The following is a 21575-nucleotide window of genomic DNA, read 5'->3' as shown; positions in this document are numbered from 1 at the left end:
GCTGAGAGAAGTGAGATAAAGATCAGCAAACAGAAGAATAATAATGGTAGTGATGATGATAAATAAATAAATAAATAACAATGAAAAAATTGTTAATTAATGCAATGTACTATTCATGACATGACATATTCCATAATATACACTCAACAAAAATATAAACGCAACACTTTTGTTTTTGCTCCCATTTTTCATGAGATGGACTTAAATATCTAAAATTCATTCCAGATACACAATTGTACCATTTCTCTCAAACATTGTTCACAAATCTGTCTAAATGTGTGATAGTGAGCACTTCTGCTTTGCTGAGATAATCCATCCCACCTCACAGGTGTGCCACATCAAGATGCTGATCTGACATCATGATTAGTGCACAGGTGTGCCTTAGACTGTCCACAATAAAAGGCCACTCTGAAATGTGCATTTTTTTGCTTTATTGGGGGTCTGGGGACTCAGAACCAGTCAGTATCTGGTGTGACCACCATTTGCCTCATGCAGTGCAACACATCTTCTTCGCATAGAGTTTATCAGATTGTCAATTGTGGCATGTGGAATGTTGGTCCACTCCTCTTCAATGGCTGTGCGAAGTTGCTGGAGACGGCTTATGGTGGAGAAATGAACATTCAATGCACGAGCAACAGATCTGGTTGACATTCCTGCTGTCAGCATGCCAATTGCACGCTCCCTCAATGCTTGTGGCATCTGTGGCATTTTGCTGTGAGACAAAACTGCACATTTCAGGGTGGCCTTTTATTGTGGACAGTCTAAGTCACACCTGTGCACTAATCATGATGTCAAATCAGCATCTTGATGTGGCACACCTGTGAGGTGGGATGGATTATCTCAGCAAAGCAGAAGTGCTCACTATCACACATTTAGACAGATTTGTGAACAATGTTTGAGAGAAATGGTACAATTGTGTATCTGGAATGAATTTTAGATCTTTAAGTCCATCTCATGAAAAATGGGAGCAAAAACAAAAGTGTTGCGTTTATATTTTTGTTGAGTGTATATAGCTTTTTCCGAGAACCCACTGAGTGTTACTGTAACTGTGTGTGTACTGTGTGTGTGTGTGTGTGTGTGTGTGTGTGTGTGTGTGTGTGTGTGTGTGTGTGTGTGTGTGTGTGTGTGTGTGTGTGTGTGTGTGTGTGTGTTGTGTGTGTGTGTGTGCGTGCGTGTGCGTGCATGTGCGTGCGTGTGTGTGTGACGAAATTTGGCACTTCGTCTTTGTTCGAGATGCTGCAAAAAGCATTGGATACATTTTTTGAAGACATGCACACCACAGGATGTACAGTGAAATGTAAAGCAACAAGCTTAACTTAACTGTCCAGAAGACAACCGAAACAAACTCTCCTCCCAAAGAGAAGGTACAATTAAACAACATTTAATCAATGTACCAATGGTGATGAGGGATGAGATGCTGGGTTTACATAATACATTTATTCAATGGATAAATAATAATAATAATAATAATAATAATAATAATAATAATAATAATAATAATAATAATAATAATAATAATAATAATAATAATAATAATAATAATAATAATAATAATAATAATAATAATAATAATAAAGTTAATGTATAAAGAAAAAATAAATCCAAAATAGAAATTATGGTGCAATGCATTGATTAAGATGCAAATAGTCATATGTGTATGATGTTAAAAAATGCAAGCGATGAATAAATTGTACAGAACCTGTACAGGTGCAACTATGTTTGTCTTTTAGAAATAAATAAGTCGGGAGCTAAATTTGATGATTCGCACATTGCACTTTATCAAATGACATACAGATGTACAAAACAAGCACTTAAATGTATCTGGAGCTTAGGCTTGCCTCTGTGTAGAAATTTAACATGAACGCACTGTCACTCTTATTCAGCAACACACACCCCTCTAGTGGTTTATTTCTGTACTAACACAAATGTAAGCGATACAGCAAACATGACATAAATCTAGGCTGCGATTTTTTGGACAAACAGTGTTAAAATCACATAATACTAAATTAAAAAGTAGAGATGATTGTTATGGAATAAATAAATCAAAAGTAAAATCAACATTATTAGGTCCCATTGTGTAAATATGCACATAGCCAAAACAAGACTTTGTGAACTGTTTATGAGATGAAACATAAACCTTTATTTTTTGAACTAGTCTGGTTTGCCACTTTCTGCATAAACTACATCTGCTTATTCCCTTCTTACCACTAACCAGGCTGTCAGTGCCACCTGCTGTACAGAATGGCTCATGCCGAGAAGGCGCGTGCACCTGAAACACACTTTTCTTATTGTTTTTTCAGCTTCTTTAAATCCAATGATAGCATGAGCAGAGCACCTTCATGTGTTTCTGTCTGGAGGAATTTGAATTTGTTACATGTATAACTGTAATAAAATCCACATTTATAATAAAATGAGCACAACCCACAGCAAAACGTGTTGGGGGAGTACACAACAAAGATCATACCTGTGGTTAATGTTAAGTATCTATACTCAAGTACTGCACAATTTTATTTAATCTTCATTCATTGTTATGAATGATTTGGTTCAATGTATAATTTTATGATGTGATGACATTATGCGTCATGTCTTGCGCTGATTAGGGACCTATAATTGAGCACACATGTGCGAGTTCACACTGACTGCCATTTGCACACTGGGGAAGGGTGTCTGGCCCGAAACGTTTGTGCTGTGTGGCAAAAAAATCTTTATCTATTGTTCTCAATTTAATTACTACAATGCACGAAAACACAATTTATCTGAACTCCTTCCTCCTCCCAAACGTCTTTACAAACCGCCTAGAATAAGAAAATCATCTTTGTACAGTCAACAGATACCACATGACTACATTTTGGTGTTAAAATGTAACTTTCTATTGAAGACGCAGCTGACTCACATGATCGTGACATGATCCTAAACTGACATCATATTCAGCCATCTTTCAGAAAGCCACACCTCTGCTTCCTCTTAAGGGGGCTGTTTATGAGATTAGTAAATGCTTCATGCATCACATCCCCACCAGCAGAGACCAGAATATAGGTTATATCGGTGGTGACGGGGGACGGAGAACAGCCTCATCTTGAGAGCAGGTTGGTGGAGCTTTTCTTTTTTCATGTGTCATCTCTTGACACTGTGGTCTGACTTGTGAAAGGTGATGTTTTCACATATTCTTTTGTACTCTCTCTCGGTGGCAAAATGAAACGCTGGTAGTTTATTTGGCTCAGTGAATAAATAAATGAAGGGGGTTGAAAGCAGGTTGGTATAACCTTTGTACCATCATGTCTAACACTCTACAAAAGCCAGTTGGGAGAACTGCTGCTGCCAACATAAATCTTTCACCACATCCTGTTCAAAGCTTGTAAGTTTGAGCAAGAACTAAAAATCACATAAATCATATCTGGAGGCCCTTTCTGCATGGTTTTGAGATTCTACAAAGATGGTGCGTACACATAGCTCTACCAGTGTGCTTCAGAAACTACTTAAAATAGGCCTATATAATTTTTTTTTTCAAGTAAAATCTCAAGAGGAGGGAATTATTTCAAGTATACCTCTAATGCAGTTAGTTCTTACAGGTAGCAGGTTGCAGATGCATTCGTCATGCAGCTCTATCTTTATCTCTCTGTTTTTGATGTGGTTTCATCTCTGGTGATTCTAGTTTAGAGACCAATTCCTGCCTATTGTAAGATGCAAGCTACGCTTCCCGTTTATCTCGCATTCAGATAGTGTGAGGGCGTAATGTCAGCAGGTTGTGTAAACTACCTTGGAACACACAAGTTAGATTTTCTGCTTTAAAAAGAGTATAGCTTGTGATCTGTAAGATTGATTGGGCAATGTTGCTTATACTGCCCTGTTTGTTATTTGCTGCAACTGCCAACATAGATGAGTTGGCAAAATTATTGAGCATGCTAGTAAGACAGCCTGTCATTATTAATATCATTACTTATTATCATTCAGATTAGACAGAGCAAGTATGAACTAAGGGGAATGTGCATGTTTACAAAGATAAATATAAGAACAAATGTAAAACAAAGATGTATATCGGTAAAAGGAGTAAACGTGGAATGTCTTGGATGAAGAAATTAAAACGTGTAACACGGTACAAAGATTTTAAAAAATACTGAAAAAGAAGATGCTTAACAAATATAAAAGTGAGGCATGAATGGCACTGTGAATATGTATTGTGGATTTATTTTGTCTTGTGTCATAACTTTACATGTAATATGATATATATAGGGGAGAGTGGCCTAAGTTGTGCAACTTTTCACTCAAAGTGACTTTAAAGTAATTTCTGCCTTTAAATCAAGGCTCAAAACCCATATGTACACCCTGGTGTTTCCTCCCCATTAACTATCTTACCTCTGCACTACTATCTGTGTTTATGTGGATGTATGGGCTTTACATCTTTTATTTTGGTTATTGTTATTTTACCTTCATTGTTTACCTACTGAATGCACTATGTACAGCACTTTGGACAGTGCAAAATGTCATAAATGTGCTTTTATAAATACATTTTACTTACTTACTTACTTACTTACTTACTTACTTACTTACTTACTTACTTCCTTACTTACTTACTTACTTACGTACTTACGTACTTACTTACTTACTTACTTACTTACTTACTTACTTACTTACTTACTTACTTACTTACTTACTTACTTACTTACTTACTTACTTACTTACTTACTTACTTACTTACTTACTTACTTACTTACTTACTTATAACTCACATAGGCCCTTTGGCACAAATCACCCCAACCCCAGACATATGGATAATAAGCATGATGCAGCAGTTTAGGGCTGACATTGTGCTAACTGTATAGACCCAAAATGTAGCATACTAAAGCACTAAAACATGTGTCAAATGTTTTCAAACTTCTCTATAAGTGTTCAGACACAATAATCAAAAAACCTTGATCATGGAAATTTTACTTTGAAAGGCAAAACACAGTTTTCTGAGCTTAAATGTGCTTATATCTTATTCCTTGTGTCTCCCTTCTTTACAGGATGAGTCAAATGGATGGCTCTTCTTAAATATGTGGTCACATTTCCAATTTCTTCCACGGTTTTCTAGAAACAAGGGGTGGCACAACTTCCAAAATGCACAACTTAGGCCACTCTCCCCTATATATAATAATTAAAAAAGATCCTGAGGGACCAACGAAAAATGAATAAATAATCATAACGTAAAAAGGGTAGGTGCAATAAGCTAAGGCTTCAGCCTACACATTTTCTATCAATACTATTTATAAGAAATCAATGTATAAATTAAGATGACAACTTTGTGTTTTTTTTTGTGTTTTTTATTTTTTTTACTTATGTATGTAATGTTGTGAATCTGTGTGATCGAAATAAACTGAAACTGAACTGAACTATTAAAACAACAGCAACATCATTTCTAGATCAAAAAGAAACGTCAATTGAAACAGAATCGCTGCGGTTTCAGCACCAAAAGAAAGTTCTCATTTTGAAGTACCATACAAACCTAATTGCAGCCTAGACATGAAACACAGATGATTTATTTGATCATCTCTGTTGCTACCCCTGGGGATCAATAAAGTATTTCTAATTACAATTTTCATTATTTACTGCCCAGTTTGTGTTAGTTTCCAGAGGTTGCTTACTTTTCCTCTTTCATGCAAATTTACAAACTTTTATTTAGTCTAACTCTTAAACACTCTGTGTTCTTTGTGTTTTCACATCCTGTGTGAGGCCTTGTTGTTTACTTATTTGGACAGTTGTTGAGTAGCAGGTCTTTTCCCTAGTCAACATACGCTTAGTGAAACCCTATAGGTTCATGTCCTGCACTACTTTCATACTGCTATCTTGATGATTTCAGATTCACAAATGGCTGAGTAAATGTATGTGTTTTATTTTAATAAATGCAAGTTCATCCTATCAATTCTCTCTCTTTATATTTTCTTTGTTTCTATCCTCATAGAAAGAAGGAAGCTTACACAAGTTCATCTCTTCTATCTCTCATTGCTGGTGGTGAGGCCTCCTCATACTGAGAGTCATAGGCTGAGTAGGAGTATTTTAAGGTGTGTCCCAATTACATTTACAATCATCATTGTACGTATGCGGGAATAGAAGATTGCAATAGAAAATGTATTTATTTATTGTATAACGTTGAAATAAATAAGTTTTCTCTCATCTCTAGTTCTATTGATTACTTCCAAGTGCTTTCTTCCTGCAATCAGGAGCTAAATCATAATCTTATCCAGTTCTCAAGCTGGTTCCAAACAAACAAGTTATCTCTAAATGTCAAAAAGTCCAATTTCATGTTATTTGCTGGTAAAAAGATTCATGACAATGACCAAATTAAACGTTATATAAATGATGAAGAAATAATTAAAGTCTCATCAACATGTTCTTTGGGTGTTATTATTGATGATAAACTCTCCTGGAGAGAACAGGTTGGTCTTGTCTGCAATAAGGTAACTAAATCACTTGGGATCCTTAGAAAAATAAGAGTTTTTGTTCACAAGTCATGTTTATTAACATTATTCTACAATCTGATCTATCCATATTTAACCTACTGTAATATTGTTTGGGCGAGTACATTTTCATCGTACCTAAATAAAATTGTGCTACTGCAGAAAAGGTTTGCTAGATTTGCAACCTTCTCAAAACCTCTGGTACCAAGTGCACCACTTTTCTATAAATTGAAGTTATTGTCTATTTATGATATAAATATTCTTCAAATTTGCACTTTTGTTTTTAAGGTGAGATAAAAGTTGACAAATTTACCTTATACTTTTGGATGTAATTTTTTTTCAAACTCAACATTTCATAATCATTGTACTAGACAAGCTGAAAATCTCCATCTGCCTCTGTATAAATCTTCCCGCAGTCAATCTTGCATTAAATACCGTGGCGTCATACTATGGAATGAAAATATACATTTACTTGATTCTTCCATAACATTTACCACTTACACTTTGTTTTGCATTGTTTATTTTTCATATACACATAGTTTTTTTGTGTATGTGTGTGTGTGTGTGTGTGTGTGTGTGTGTGTGTGTGTGTGTGTGTGTGTGTGTGTGTGTGTGTGTGTGTGTGTGTGTGTGTGCGTGCGCTTGTGTGCTGATCTGCTCGGATGCTGATCTGCTCGTATGCTAGTAAGCATATGAGCAGTACTAATATGTAATAGTATTTTGGGTGTGGCTCTACATAAGCCTGTACAGGTTTCTGCCACACCCACACATGTATTTTTTTTTTTCTACTACATGTTTTTTTTAAATCAATTTATATGTGAAATGTGAAATAAAACTAATGTCTCTGTTCATTTAGAGCAGTTGGCGGAAATGACAGACAAAAATGTTGCTGGCAATTTTAAAGTAATTCAAATTAAATATCAGGTGTAAACTGATCTGCAGCTGTAGTTAGGTACAAAACTATAAATCCTGGATAGCTTTGTTATAGAAAAATGGAGGATAGAGATTTAATAACAGTTGTAATTTGAGATACATGTATGCTAAGACCATCAATTGTGAAAGACCTTTTGCACAGGTTTCCTGTAGCTAACTTAGAATGTAAATAATGGTAAATTGTTGAAGAAAAATGTATCTATTCTTTCTACTCCCCTGCTTATCACTTCAAGGATGGAACGGGTTGTTCACACCAAGAATGGTTTACATATTTGATTATTCCTGTGTAGAATGAAAATCAGGAAATGAAGGGAGGCAGAATGACATGTCAGTGATTCTTGAGAACCGGGACAAAAGGCCGTCATCCATATGTAACTGCTGTTGTGTTTAAAAATAAACATATTTAAAATTATCGATGTTATTAGGGATTAAGAATAGAATGTCTGGAGCACAATTATTCCCTTAAATTAAATTTTATCATTATTATGTCAAATATATGACACTTGTTATCTTCTCACCACGTCCAAAACAGTGTGTCCTCAGAGAAGGTTTCAATCTTTCATATGCAATAAAACCGAATAAAACCTATTAAAAATTTACTTTAATGATTAAAAAGAGCTTTTTCATCAAAAGCAACACTAAATAATCTCTCATATCAATAAAAACTGTTTTTCTACAACATATTCATGTTTTATAAGGATTCTAAGTGGTGGGACAACTTTACTGTAAGTCAACACCGTCAGACATTTTATTATGTTTAATGTAATAAAATCAGGCGAAATAAGGGGCAGCTGTCACTTTGAAGGACCTCTTGTCAAATTCTACCTCTGCAGAGTACCTACATTAGAGTCAGACAGGCTCTGATAAGTGTTGTAGTTTTAGAATATTTTACATTCCAAATTGTCACTGGTATTTTCTAATTCGATAGTTCAGAAAAACTGATAACAACGTTTGCAATTTAAAGCACAAAGAGTCATGAGTCAGATTTCAACAGCATCCGCAGAGACTTTAGTTAAGACTTGCAAGAATGAGCAATTTACATGTTACACCAATGCAACAGAGAAAATAACTGAAGGTAGTACATAGGATCACAGCTATTTGTATCCACAAATGTGTGTGCGTAACATTTCAGTTTTGTGTGTGTAACCACAAAAACATGCTTTTACAGGATGTAGGTATATAATGATCTCATAGTTGGTCTAATCAAGCAATGCATTGGGAGGTTTTAGGGAGTTTTCCTCCAATTGTTCCTGATGTTTCTTCTAGCCATGTTTTCGTGTGAAACAGTGAACATGGTCAAGTAAAAAAAAAACAATGTGTTAAGTTCACTGGGACATAGACCATAAATGTTTAAGCATTAAAATATTAAACAATTAACCAAGAGAATATATTCTCTAACACAAATCTTTAAAGTCCTGCGTCACAACCATGATACGTCAACACCGACTTACAATTATTTGAAATTTTTTGATCATTTTATTTTCCTGAAGTAGTTCATACTAGCACCTAACATCAACAGAAAAACCAAATGGCTACTAGATAAATTCCATTTGTTATGTTTAAGAAACGCTAAAATGTCAACACCGTCAGACAGGAAATCTGACAGAGTTTACATCTGACGGTAGTGATTGGCCAATGACGGTAAAAAAACAAAAGCTGGGAGGTTGTATCAAAGCTTAGCTCAGTAGCTTAGTATATGTTGGATACAGACATGTAATTTAATTTGCCGAAACATAGGGTTTGTATTTTTTCAACATTGCACCCTGTTTTGTAATTTTCCTTCCAAAAAAAGGGTAACTACCCTTTCAAAAAGGGTTATTTCCCTTCCAAAAATGGGTGCATCGACCAGATATGATAGTACACCCACATTTCTAAATCCAAGCTGCATTGTTTGAAAACTGGCTAGCTAAAACATGTGTATATCACTGATGAGATCGTTTTACATCTGACTTAAGACAAAAGTCAAAACCAAAACTTATGATCCTACTTCTTCTTTCTTCCCTCTTGCCAATAGGAGTTTGAGAACACTAAAAAGCCTGCCCCCTGCTCAATGAAGCGGCACCACCTCCTTCTCCTCCTCTCCTTTCTCTGTGTGTTACCGCTGTGTCTTCTCAACGTATGGCTGCGTGGATTTGAGGCCCGCACAGCCGTACACTCCTCCGGGAATGGCGACAGCAACGTGACCGTGCTGCTGTGGCACTGGCCCTTTGGCGTCTCACTCAGCCTGGAGGGTGACGTCTGCTGGGACTTTTACCGTGTCCCTGGCTGTAGACTGGTTAACCAGCACTCCATGTTCCCCTCTGCTGATGTGGTGGTGTTCCACAACAGAGAGCTGATACAAGGCATCCAAAAGCTGCCCCTTGACCTTCCCCGACCACAGGGCCAGAGGTGGGCCTGGATGTCCCTGGAGGCCCCCGCCAACAATGGAAACTTGAAGCTGTTCGCAAACATCTTCAACATGACCATTACTTACAGGAGGGATGCCGATGTCACCATACCGTATGGAAAGTTGCAGCCAAAGGATGCTCAAGAAGTGGTGGAACTGGTGGTGGAAGACGCCCATCTCAACAAGAGCTCGCTGGTCTGTTGGGTGGTCAGCAACTACAGGAGCAAGCACAAGAGAAGCCAAGTGTTCAAGGAGCTCAGCGCCATAGTCCCGGTGAAGGTTTACGGTAGGTGGACAGAGACACCCCTCCTCTCCAATGCCCTCTTACCTTCAATCTCTAGCTGCTACTTCTATTTGGCCTTTGAGAACTCCATGGCCAAAGATTACATCTCGGAGAAGCTTTGGAGGAATGCCTACCAAGGCGGGGCGGTGCCTGTCGTGATGGGACCACCACTGGCCGATTACAAAGCCGTGGCTCCACCTCATTCTTACATTCACGTGGATGACTTTGCGTCAGTTAAAGACTTGGGCACGTATCTGCAGCAGGTAGCAGAGGACAAGAAGCGCTACGGTGCATATTTCACCTGGAGAAATCGGTGGAAAGTGAAGCTGTACACAGACTGGAGGGAGAGGCTGTGTCAGATCTGCACAAGATACAGCACTTTACCTCAGCACAAAGTTTACACTGACCTGCAGGCCTGGATCGACAACATTAACACTTGAGCTTAAAGGTGCTATGAGGAACTTTTAAATATTGTATGTAATAGCAAAGGAGACCATCGCTGCAAAGAATGCTATTTTTTATATAGTTTTTATTCATGCCTTTGTCACCCAATAACCCAAGAAAAACAGCTGGTGTAATATAAACACTACCACTTTTGTCCAAAGGGGGTGCAAGAATGAACAAAAATCGAAAGTTCCTCAGAGCACCACCTTCGAGGTACTACACCTTTATTATTTGATAGTTGAAGATATTTACAGATTGGAAATGGGGAGAGAGATGGGGATCATGACATGCAAAGAACTGCAAGGGACAGAGTTGAAACCGTGTCTGCTGCATCGAGGACAGAGCCTCTAATAAATATATGGTACCCGGTCTACCAACTATTATCAATAGTGGACATTGGAGAGGCAAAATACGATAGCACAAAGGTTACTGTGAACTGTATTGACTGGTTAAAGTATATCCATTAGTTTCCTCTGCTTGACTCTGCAATCAGGCCTTTAAAACACCAAACTGTATGTGACCGAAATGAAGAAAATTGCTGCATTTGATTGTTCAATGCTGTGTAAAGAATTCACTTGCAATGTTTAAATGACTTTAAAAGTGTAAAAAAAAACTTGAGCATTAAGTCAACTCCATGCTGCACATGAAGCATGAGCACTGCACATGCGTATTGCAATAAATGTATTTTAAGTTTTTATAATGTTTTACCATTCGAGAAGTGTCAACAAAGGCCAAGACTTTGGTTTAAGTCATGTGCCCCTTAAAAATGATAGTTTAACTTATGTGGGACATTGCAAGGCACACGATGAACTACTTACAACACAAATTGAGCTCAACTTCCTCAAAACCATGTTAACACTGGAAGCATCTTCATTCACAATAATTGTGGCATGTGCAGAGATACCTCATTTACCAACAAATAAAACAGCATTCTGTCCGTTCATCAGTTGATGCATGTCCTGATTGTAAATCAAGAGATGGACAATGGGAGGACGTGTTATTAAACTGCAGCTGTACAACAAGAGAATGCTTTTTTGGTGGGACATGTGTCATTTTACTGGAAGAAAAGCAATCAGCACAATTCTCTGTTCTTGATAAATTATAGCAGAGATACATACATGTAAATATTGAACTAGGGCAAGATTAGACCAACATTAGCACTGGTTCTACTTAAGTAACTCTAAGGTTGTTTCAATGGCAGCTCCTAAACTGCAGTCACTGGTGATTTCATGGTCACCCAATAGGGACTTTGACACAAGTTAAGAGTAAATGTCTTCATTTCTAACACCAGGCAAGAAAATACTCAGCTTAGCACCCACATTTGACTTGATATCAAGTGTTATTCAACATTTCATAGGACATAAAAACCTTTTACAATAAAAATGCAGGTATTGAGCTACATTGGCTGCGGTAGTTCACCATGACAGCAAAATTGATTCAAGTCAGGTCAGGATTTCATTGTCGCTGCCAGTCACCCAAGACAGAATATGTTAACAATTGACAGAATTAGCAGCTAAGACACTTTTAAACTAGTGACATCCCCTCAAAGTATTGCTTTGAATCTGACCAACCCCCAATGACACTAAAAATATTTTTCAGAAGATGTCGATGACAATCAACAAACATTCTGCAAACATCTGGGTTTGATATACAGGACATTTATAATAGAAGAAAAAAAAAGATAATATTCAACATAAGAAAAAGGCACTTTGTGCAAAATCAATTGGAAAAAGCTCCCTGAATGAGCACTTGCATTTTCAACGACAGTTCAGACAATTACTGTTGCTGCTCTATTCAGGTGGGACAAGTATTGCACAAACAATGACCAACTAAGATTAATTCAGTTTAAAGAGGCATCCTTCACATAGTGATTCCCTGATTGATTCTTTATAACAACTCACAAATCTTTCCTCATCTGTACCACATACAACCTAGCCAGGATTTTAGCATCAGTGGAAGGAATACCCTGCTCTTATTTACAACTGGACAAATCATACTTTGGCATTGCTCTAAACCTACTATTAGCAAACCTATGGAATAATTTACTATGGATTATCCAAGAACACAAGAAACAAGGTACATTTAGCAACAATATATTTCCCTCTTGGTTTGACTTTCAAGTAAAAAGCAGTTGAGTCATGGTAAAAAAAAGGATGTGTCCTGTGACAGTTCATGTTAAGTTTCAGGAGCAATCATCATGATTCATCTCAATGTTGCAGTCGTCAAAAGGGGCCTCCACATCCCAATTAAGACTGATCGATCTGGTTTCTGGATGTAAACGCCCGTCTGCCTGAGTTGGGGTCGGGGACAAGAGAGATGCTTTGGAAGGCAATCTGTGGAGCTACCTGAGCATGTTTATCCAGTCAGGTGACTAACCAGTCCGGGGTGCAGGGCTTGTTTCAAGATGTCTGGCCGATGAAGCTGGGGCATGTAAAGTGTGGGGGGAGGAGGGCCGGGGTAGCTGTTGGTAGGGTAGCCGTGATGTGGAATGGGGGAGTGGGACATGTTCATTGGGGGAGGACTCTGCTCATAGTATTGGTCTTCGCACTCCTCGTCTAGCGGCAGGGCCAGGCGCTTTCCTTTTTGCCTTCGGTTGCAGAACCAGACGCGTACCACCTGACAAGAACAGTTTTTGACTTTAACATGCGAGACGTAGAAGATGCATATTCTCTAAAAGAAAAAACAAGAAGCTTAATGGCACCACTTTTTAGAGTTAGTACTTACATCTCTCTCCAGACCCAGGTCATCCGAGATGTGTGTGATCTCCTGGGTGTTGGGCTTGGGACATTTCATGAAGTAAGACTCCAGGGCAGAGCGCACGGCTCCCTCCAGACTGGTCCTCCGCTTCCTCTTCCTGGTGTCAACAAATACTCGTTCAATCTTGTACATCTGAGGAATCGGAAACATGCTAGTAAGGTTTTGTGCCGTGTGGAATTATGGTATAATGTATAAAGATGTGTAAAGCATCTACTGAACAAAGGGTTGTCCAATTTGGTGTATGTCATGTATGGAGGTAATGTTTCAAATTAATTTTTTTTTTTTAATCACCAGAAGAGCTCAGTTATGGCCACTAGGTGGCCTATTATTGCATCACAGGAGCAGAAGGGCTTTGATTCAGGTTTGCACAGCAGGAAGTTAGCTAGGGCCTGAAAAGACCAACTGATCCCATGAAGCTTGATGGCAATCTGTTGTCTTGTAAACTAGTTGGCAGATGTCAAGAGTATAGCAGACTTACATCCTGGGGATTTTCCGAGGTCTCTGCCTCGTTCAGCCATCTCTGAAGAAGGGGCTTCAGCTTGCACATGTTCTTGAAGCTTAGCTGCAGAGCCTCAAAGCGGCAAATAGTGGTCTGGCTGAACATCTTACCTGCAGGACACAACCAACACAGTCAATATCACATTGGAATAAATCTAAGGATGTTTGACTTAAGGCCAAACCTATGATGTAGACTTTATCTACACCAAAGTCCAAAATTGTTAGGTAACTGTAGGCATAGACGGATTATGAGATAATGGGCCCCTGGTAACAAACTCTTAAAGGGCCCCCTACTCCTCCCTATCCAGTCAGGTACACAGACTTTTCCACACAGATACATACAATTAATGGCAAAAACATTAAGGAAGTCAGTGTTTCCCACAGGATTTTGGGATACTGTTGGAGGGACCCTGTACCTTGTTGGGGGGGTCCGGGGGCATGCTCCCCCGGATTTTTTTTTTACCCTTTTAAAGTAAAATGCATCAATCTGGTGCACTTTGAGAGGACATTTTAGAGGCTATATCAAATCCCGAGATGCCGAAGGAACAATATTTTTCAGATTTTTTTTAAACGGGCAGCACTCTCTACTCTGCAACTGTAAAAACAGTAGATTGGTCTGCAGACCCATGTTCTATGATGGAAAGGGCCCATTTCAACAGATAAAGGGTGGATAGCTACTTTTTATGAACAATTTAGAATTCACACATAAAGCTTATTTATGTATGTGTGATGGGGCCTCATGGAGCTCCTTAGACAGAGATACTAATGCTGTTTTTAACTTGCTTTTGTATTTCTCCCCTACTAGTTGAGGGGCCCATGATGATTTCTATCTTGTTACATTTTAATGAGTATCCTTATATGTAGGCTATTCCTTTTTGGACCCTGTTATTGACATGAGTGACTGAGCTCTTTGACCATGCAACATGAACAGTTACTATCAGTATCTCTGGTTAAGGGCCCCCCTGAGCCCGGTGTGCCCGTGCAGTAATCCACCCCTGACTGTAGGTATAAACCAAACTATCTTCTATGATCTGCACATCAAACTACACATCCAGCAGATGTATATCCATGTGGACAACAATAGTGAAGTTCATGATTGATCTTTATGACTTAATATGAAAAGATTGCCCAAACTTACCATAAAGATTACCCAGGGCCATTCCCACATCAGCTTGAGTGAAACCCAAGGTAATGCGTTTGTGTTTCAGCTCCTTGGCAAACTGCTCCAGTTCTTCTGTGGAAAGATTCTCCTGCAGAACATACAAAAAAATACATTTAAAAATCGGATAACTTATTTCTTGGTGGCATTCAAGAACTCCCTACAAGTTGCCCTCCCATAAAAGGAAAACTGAACTATTTGGTTTCAAATTGGAGGCGCCTTGATTCAATTAGTTATCTTACCTCCTCGGAGTCGCTGCACCCGCCGCTGGAGGAGCCACTGCTCCGCGTGGATGAGGCCGGGATCTGCTGCGTCTGGGGGCCGCTGGCAGCCTGGCTTGTATTCACACTGAAAAATGTGTTCCCTGGAAGCCCGTTGCTTGGGGGCGAAGGGGACATAGAAGGGGAAGATGCAGAGGATGTTGATGGATTTTGATTGCTGCCGCTGCTGCCAGGTGGTGTCATATGGGTGATCCCGGGCCAGAAGGACGGGTTCCAGGCTGCGGAGTAGAAGACTCCATGGGGCATGGCGGCTGAGTTAGGCGTTGGGTACTGCTGGATCTTAATCTCCGTGGAGTAGTCATCCCCAGTGTCCTTCTCAGTCTTTATTTCGGGCATTTTAATTTGCTCCCGGGTCTCTGCTATGGGGGGACTCAGGTTGATAGGCTGGGTGGCTGCTGTTACACCGGGTACCTGACCGGTGTACTCGGGCGCAGCGAAGGGGTACCAGTGCTTGGGTTGCCCGAAATCTCCAGCCTGCAGGTCGGATCCTCTGTAGTCACTGGCGACGTGTGTGAAAGGGAAAAAGGTCTGCGTGGAGGCCGGCGCGATGCCACCATATGCGGTTTTGTTGTAGAGGAGGTTCGGGTCTGCCAGGACACCATGGGGGAGCTGGAATGACGCAGCGCTGCCCAAGTTATCCTGACCCACAATCTGGTTGAAATTGTGCCGGCTGAAGTCATATGGCCTGCTTTGGCACTCGGGACTCTGCGATCTTTCAGACATCTTCCAAAACAGTGCGAGGCCTCTACTAACCAACGTGTGTACTAACAAACAAACTGGTTTTCCAAGTTACCGGTGACTTACTTTAAAGCATACTCATCCGTTTCGAGTTTACGCACAGACCAAACAAGGATGAGAGGAAGAAGCTCTTCATAAAGTACCCAACACTTGTCAGAGAAAAATCAGTTTTGGGCCAAATGGTGCAAAAAAATATAGGCAGTTTTGGCGCAGCATAACCACCAATACGCCTAAGGCCTATACCCCATAAAGTTCCGTAGTTAACACCACCGTCCGTCAGTCACCTCACCTTCAAGCTCAAATGCCTCTCTCCCACCAGGGCTCCACAGGTTTTCCTAATCACAGCTGAGGGTGTTGGAGATGGCACCATCTCTTCGCCCATTGGCTGACGCAGACAATTGCGCACAGCTGATGGTGAGTTTGCGAATGACCTTGATTCTCTCCTAAAGTAGTGGGCGTGTTTTAAGCAACTTTAAGCCATCTTTAGCTAGAACATTATGTTGTTGTATTTTAAGGTGATCTTAAAACGCATTACGTGCAATGCAAAATCCGAACAAAATACAAATAATTCAACAAGTCATGTTAGAACCCATATTTACATTGCTAAATAGGCACGGGCCACTGCTCCTGTAAATATATTGGGATACTATATAACTTGCTCACCTAATACATCAATTATAATGCTTGGTTTGTATAAATTATTCCCCTTTAAGGAGATTGCTTTGATATTAAAATCCCTCTCATTCAGGCATCAATCTCACGGGAATTCATGACATCACTTAGGCTACATTTAAACCAAATCAACTGAGTAAAAACAAACACTGGCATGGTAATCTTGAAAACGGTGATTAAAAAAAACAACTTGATAAATGAAAAACGTTGAATTTGAAACAAACAGGTAAGGATCAGGCTAATGTCCTGTTCTAAGGATGTTTTGACTCAGAAGACACATATCAACCTATACAGATATATAAAAAAAAGGAAGGCTACTACTATGGCAACTTGAAATGGCCTGTAAACAACCATAAAGTATAGTGGCACTTAAATAAATGTTGTGAACGCTTTGTCGTGGGGAGGTGAGCGAAACCAAACTTTCTCTATTTTTTACCAACTTAATGTTTGAGTAGGCCTATATGCATACCTTTGACTTGGGTCTGTTACATAGTCTTATTGTCGCCTATTAGAATAGTTTGCTCCTTTTCTTTTTACTGGAAACAGGTATGCATTTAAAAAAGAGATAAAACAAGATTTCTGTCAATACAGGAATGTTTTTAAAATGTGAAGCCTAAGGTCCCCGACAAAAAGCTTTAATGACGTCATAAACCAGTGGACACTGAGATTTGGGCTGGTTTTCATTTTGAATTTTTCATTCCGGACTACAAAATAGAAGTAACCTAAACTGGAAACTAAATCATAAAATCCCCCAACAGCATTCACGTGAACTTCTCCCCATTCACCCTTGATCGGTGGCCATTCATGGATGGCCGGAGCACTCGTACAGATGCGCTCCCCCAGCGCGAGTCGTTGGCCGCAGATTGCGGCAGGAAGACACACTGCGGGAAGGGAGGGGGGGTGCCATTGTACGACCTGTCCCCGGGGCACCCCGTGGATTTCAGATCCCGAGTTGCGATGGTCGGCCATTAGCTCCTTTTCAGATTGGAACAATAAGTCTCATTCCTTTGATTCCACACCCCCCTCCTCCTCTTCGTCTCCCCCCTCCTCCTCCTGTCCTCTGAAACAAACACCAGCCCGGAGTTTCACTCTGGTCTGCAGGGGTTCAGTCAGGGAGAATACCTTGGCAGCAAGTCTGTGATATGGCCTAAAGCTCCAAAACTGGTTCTGAGGACCAAGGTGTTGTCTGCGAGTGCAATCATCAATTTGTGTTAGAGTATCACCCAGTTTGAAAAGAGTGAGCATCAGATCCATCCTATCTGCAGCCTGTGAAAGAAAGTTCTTGAAACGTTGTTACTTTGTTTTGTGGCCTTTTAAAATGAAGGGATATCTGACAAGTGAACAATTTGACTAAATAATGGTGTTCTTGACAGTGCTATTTTTATTTATTTATCAGAAGAAGCATAGGATAGATATATTCATAAGAAAATGCAGAAAGGAAAAACACAAAGAGGCCTTCCAGAAATATATGATTTTGTTACACTTCAGACTGTTTTTATGGCCCTACTGAAAATACAGAATTTCTTCTTCTGATCCTGAGAATCAACTCTATAGTAAGATAGAAATGCAAGTCTAGGACCAGGGAACCTTGGGGAGACCACAAGAGCCCTGGCTCAATAGCTTAAAATACATCAAACCCCAACTCTACAAGCATTGTCCTGGGCCATGGACTTGGGGGAATAATTGTCATGCTAAAGACAGACAGCCAGAGAGATAGTAGACTTGAGGCAGGGCTTAAGAGAGAAAGGGACAGCAGAGCACAGAGCTCTCAGGGTGTCCCAAGGAGGGGGGGTCTGTGTTGAATAGCTTGGTACAGTGAGGAGGAGTTGTGTGACGGGAGTATCTAGGGTTTAGTTGACCCCCCACCCCCCAGATGTCTCAGATCTTGTCTTTAGTTCTTCTTTAAGTGGCCTCTTCAAGACACCTATACCACTCACAGGGCATGTCCAGAGAGAGAGAGAGAGAGAGAGAGAGAGAGAGAGAGAGAGAGAGAGAGAGAGAGAGAGAGAGAGAGAGAGAGAGAGAGAGAGAGAGGGAGAGAGGGAGAGAGAGAGAGAGAAAGTTTCAGATGAAAGAAAGCTTGTTGATATAGCAGCAGTGTGAATGTGTTACATCAGTGAAGATAAAAAATAACGTCTACCCTGATCAACATCAACAAAGCAAACCCTACAGTGTCGTCAGTGTTGGGGAAGATACTTTGAAAGCAGAAGTAGTTTTGCAAACTAACAATTATTTTACAATTTCATTATGGAAGAAGTTGAAAGCTAACCTCGGGAGAATTCTTTTTTTGCTTAACTAAGCTATTAAACTAGAGTAGTTCTACTATTACTAATAGGCTACTTTGTATATATACATATATATATATCTATATATATATATATATATATATATATATATATATATATATATATATATATATATATATATATATATATTAATCAAATCGACATTGTACATACATGTGAAATAATACAAATATGTAATACTAAAAAGTCACATGCCAGCAAAAAATGACAACATTTGTAAAATGTAAACTAATTCCTATCCCTTTTTTTGGCCTGAGCATGTTTGTAGTTTCAGTAGTTAACTACACAAAAAATGGCAAGAAGAAGTAGATAAACTACTATTTTCATTACATGTAGTTCAAAACTCCGCAACACTGAGTTTTCCACCTGCTCGTCAGAATCATTATGCACTTCTTCATGTTTCCTTCTTCTCACCACCAAAGGCTTTGCCCATGCAAAGGGAAAGCAACACTGGGCGTATGTGAGTGTGATATCAGACTGACAGTGGGGGTGCCGTCTTAACTATTGAGTGAATTCCTGTAAGCCCTGCCATGTGGCAACCAGTGTCTTTCATTTGACGGTAGAGGAGAACGGGGTAATGTGAGACACTTTTTACATTTGCTCCCCTTTAAGCAGGCTAAAATGATTTATCAGTCAAATTTACACATTTCCCATTAATTCAGGATGTTTCCTAGAAATGGGCATTAGCAGAATTTATTCAAGAAAAAGAGCAGTGAAAATATAATTGTTTTAAAAAAAGTTGTCTTGTGTCTCACTTTACCCCAGCTGTGGGGTAAACTGAGACAGACCAGAAAAATCAAGGGGGTAAACTGATCCACTTAATTTTTCCACTCTGAAACTACCATAACAACACATGTTGTAACAGTTAGAATCCTGACAGCTAGCTTGAAAACCAAATATTCCAAAACTAATGTCGGACTATTAACAGAATCATGGGGTTTAGGTCAATTAAGCAAAAAAAAATTCTAAACACTTGAAAGTAACTCTGATCAAATAATAAACATATAATTCATAATCAATAATTAACATTCAAATGACAGATAGAACCAGTCAGATTAAAACACAGTCTGGGGTCAGAACACAGGACCCTGCTAGTGTCTGGGGGTCAGAGCAAAGAAAAATCAGAACCTGCTAGAACAGCCTGGGACTCTGAACACAGGACTAGACCCAACTGTCATTTTCCATCTTTTGAGTCTTTGAGTAATATTTTTCTGCATTTGTTTTATTGGGATCGTTCATTGAATAAAGACATATTACTTAGAGTCTATTGATGTTAAAGGTCACTCTCCTGTCCCCCACATACGTGCCAAACCAGGCCCTTGCTGACACCCCTTCAACCATCAACCCCCACCTCCAGCCCACATTGTCTTTTGTCTTATTCAAACTAGTATCCTTGCTAACTAAAATATAATGGATTCATTAAAAGAGGGCACAGCCACTGTCTCACTTTACCCCACATCATTTGTCTCATTTACCCCACTGCCACAATTTGAGAAAAAACTACCTCTCTCAGCAATTCAGGCTAATCTTCAGTTACACATAGTTTCATATGTTGGTAGTTCATCAACATGTATGATAGAAGTTTTTCTACCTGAATCAATTTGCTTTGGCACAACAATCGATTAAGTCGACAGCAAGAAAATTTACTTTTACATGCAAAAAATACATTTTTGTGAGAAAAACATGCTTACAACATCACCATGAGGTCCTCTCTTTCATGGCCGAGGGGAAATGAGAGGGGCTTGAAAACATATATCTCACATGAAATCACACCAAAAATGTGTTCCATTGCCTAGATACAGGGGGTGTTTCACATTAACCGATGTCTCACATTCCCCCGTTCTCCCCATATGGTTTTTGCTCATATCTATACATCGGCAGACACTTGTGAAAATGAGATACTTATCGTTATAGCCTTGTCAACTCAAGAGTATCACCTCAGTGGCAGTTTCTTGTAAACGGTTTGTGTGGTTCCTATTCCTATAACTTCTGAGAATTTTCGATTTATGAGAAATCACCCAAAAAAAAAGTCTCAGTCACTACTGTGGAAAGTTACTAATTTGATAAAATAGTAAGGATTGAATCTAAGTACCGCCCTTTCTGTTGAGCAGCACAATCGTCCCCCACAAACAAGTCTGATGGCTTTTTGATTTTCTTCCCAAACGGCCCTGCTTTTGACACCCACCTTCACAGACCCTACCCTCCACCCATCCAGCTTCTTCTTCTTTTTATCTGATGGCCAATGGCTGCCTTCCTTCCACTGTCCACCGACACAAAGGGCTTTTAATGGCCCTTGGCATGTGTCTCAATAGGGACAGGAGACCGACCCATCCCCTCCCCACACACACGGACATACAGCCACATACACCAAACCTACATGCATGGAGGTACATGCAAGCTTTCTCTGTCCCCTACGCCCAACACACACACACACACACACTTTCTGGGTGTAGGTAAAACAAGATAAAACAGGATCACCAAAGAAAAAAGACGGCAACCAATGTCACACTGCAAGGGGAAAGGCAAATGTGTAAAGGCAGAGTTTGTCGGAGACGAAATGCTGTTTGACTCACTGATACAGCAAAACCAAAATATATTTACAAATGTATCAAATCCCTTAAATTGTAGCACAACAGTATTCATCATATCCACATATCTTCACTAAAGCTACATGATGTTCAAAC

The 21575-nt window shown here is 39.5% G+C and overlaps 2 protein-coding genes across 2 annotated transcripts; one reads left to right on the top strand and one right to left on the bottom strand.

Moving 5' to 3' along the window:
- Positions 1–3001: 3001 nt before the first annotated feature.
- fut7 (fucosyltransferase 7 (alpha (1,3) fucosyltransferase)) lies at positions 3002–10476 on the top strand (the record flags this gene model as incomplete). Its single annotated transcript, XM_080046625.1, has 2 exons — positions 3002–3086; positions 9382–10476. The coding sequence occupies exon 2, from the start codon at positions 9418–9420 to the stop codon at positions 10474–10476; it is 1059 nt and encodes a 352-aa protein (XP_079902751.1). The 5' UTR covers positions 3002–3086; positions 9382–9417.
- Positions 10477–12835: 2359 nt separating this feature from the next.
- Positions 12836–15898, bottom strand: pou5f3 (POU domain, class 5, transcription factor 3; the record flags this gene model as incomplete). The annotated part of the gene is made up of 5 exons (XM_080046691.1): positions 12836–13096; positions 13205–13369; positions 13716–13846; positions 14874–14985; positions 15137–15898. The coding sequence occupies 5 exons, from the start codon at positions 15896–15898 to the stop codon at positions 12836–12838; spliced, it is 1431 nt and encodes a 476-aa protein (XP_079902817.1).
- Positions 15899–21575: the final 5677 nt, after the last annotated feature.

The sequence above is a fragment of the Ammodytes marinus genome (genome assembly GCF_949987685.1).
Source record: "Ammodytes marinus genome assembly, chromosome: 18".
NCBI lineage: Eukaryota > Metazoa > Chordata > Actinopteri > Uranoscopiformes > Ammodytidae > Ammodytes > Ammodytes marinus.
The sequence above is the reverse complement of the archived record's forward strand: the minus strand, read 5'-3'. Positions and strand labels throughout refer to the sequence as shown.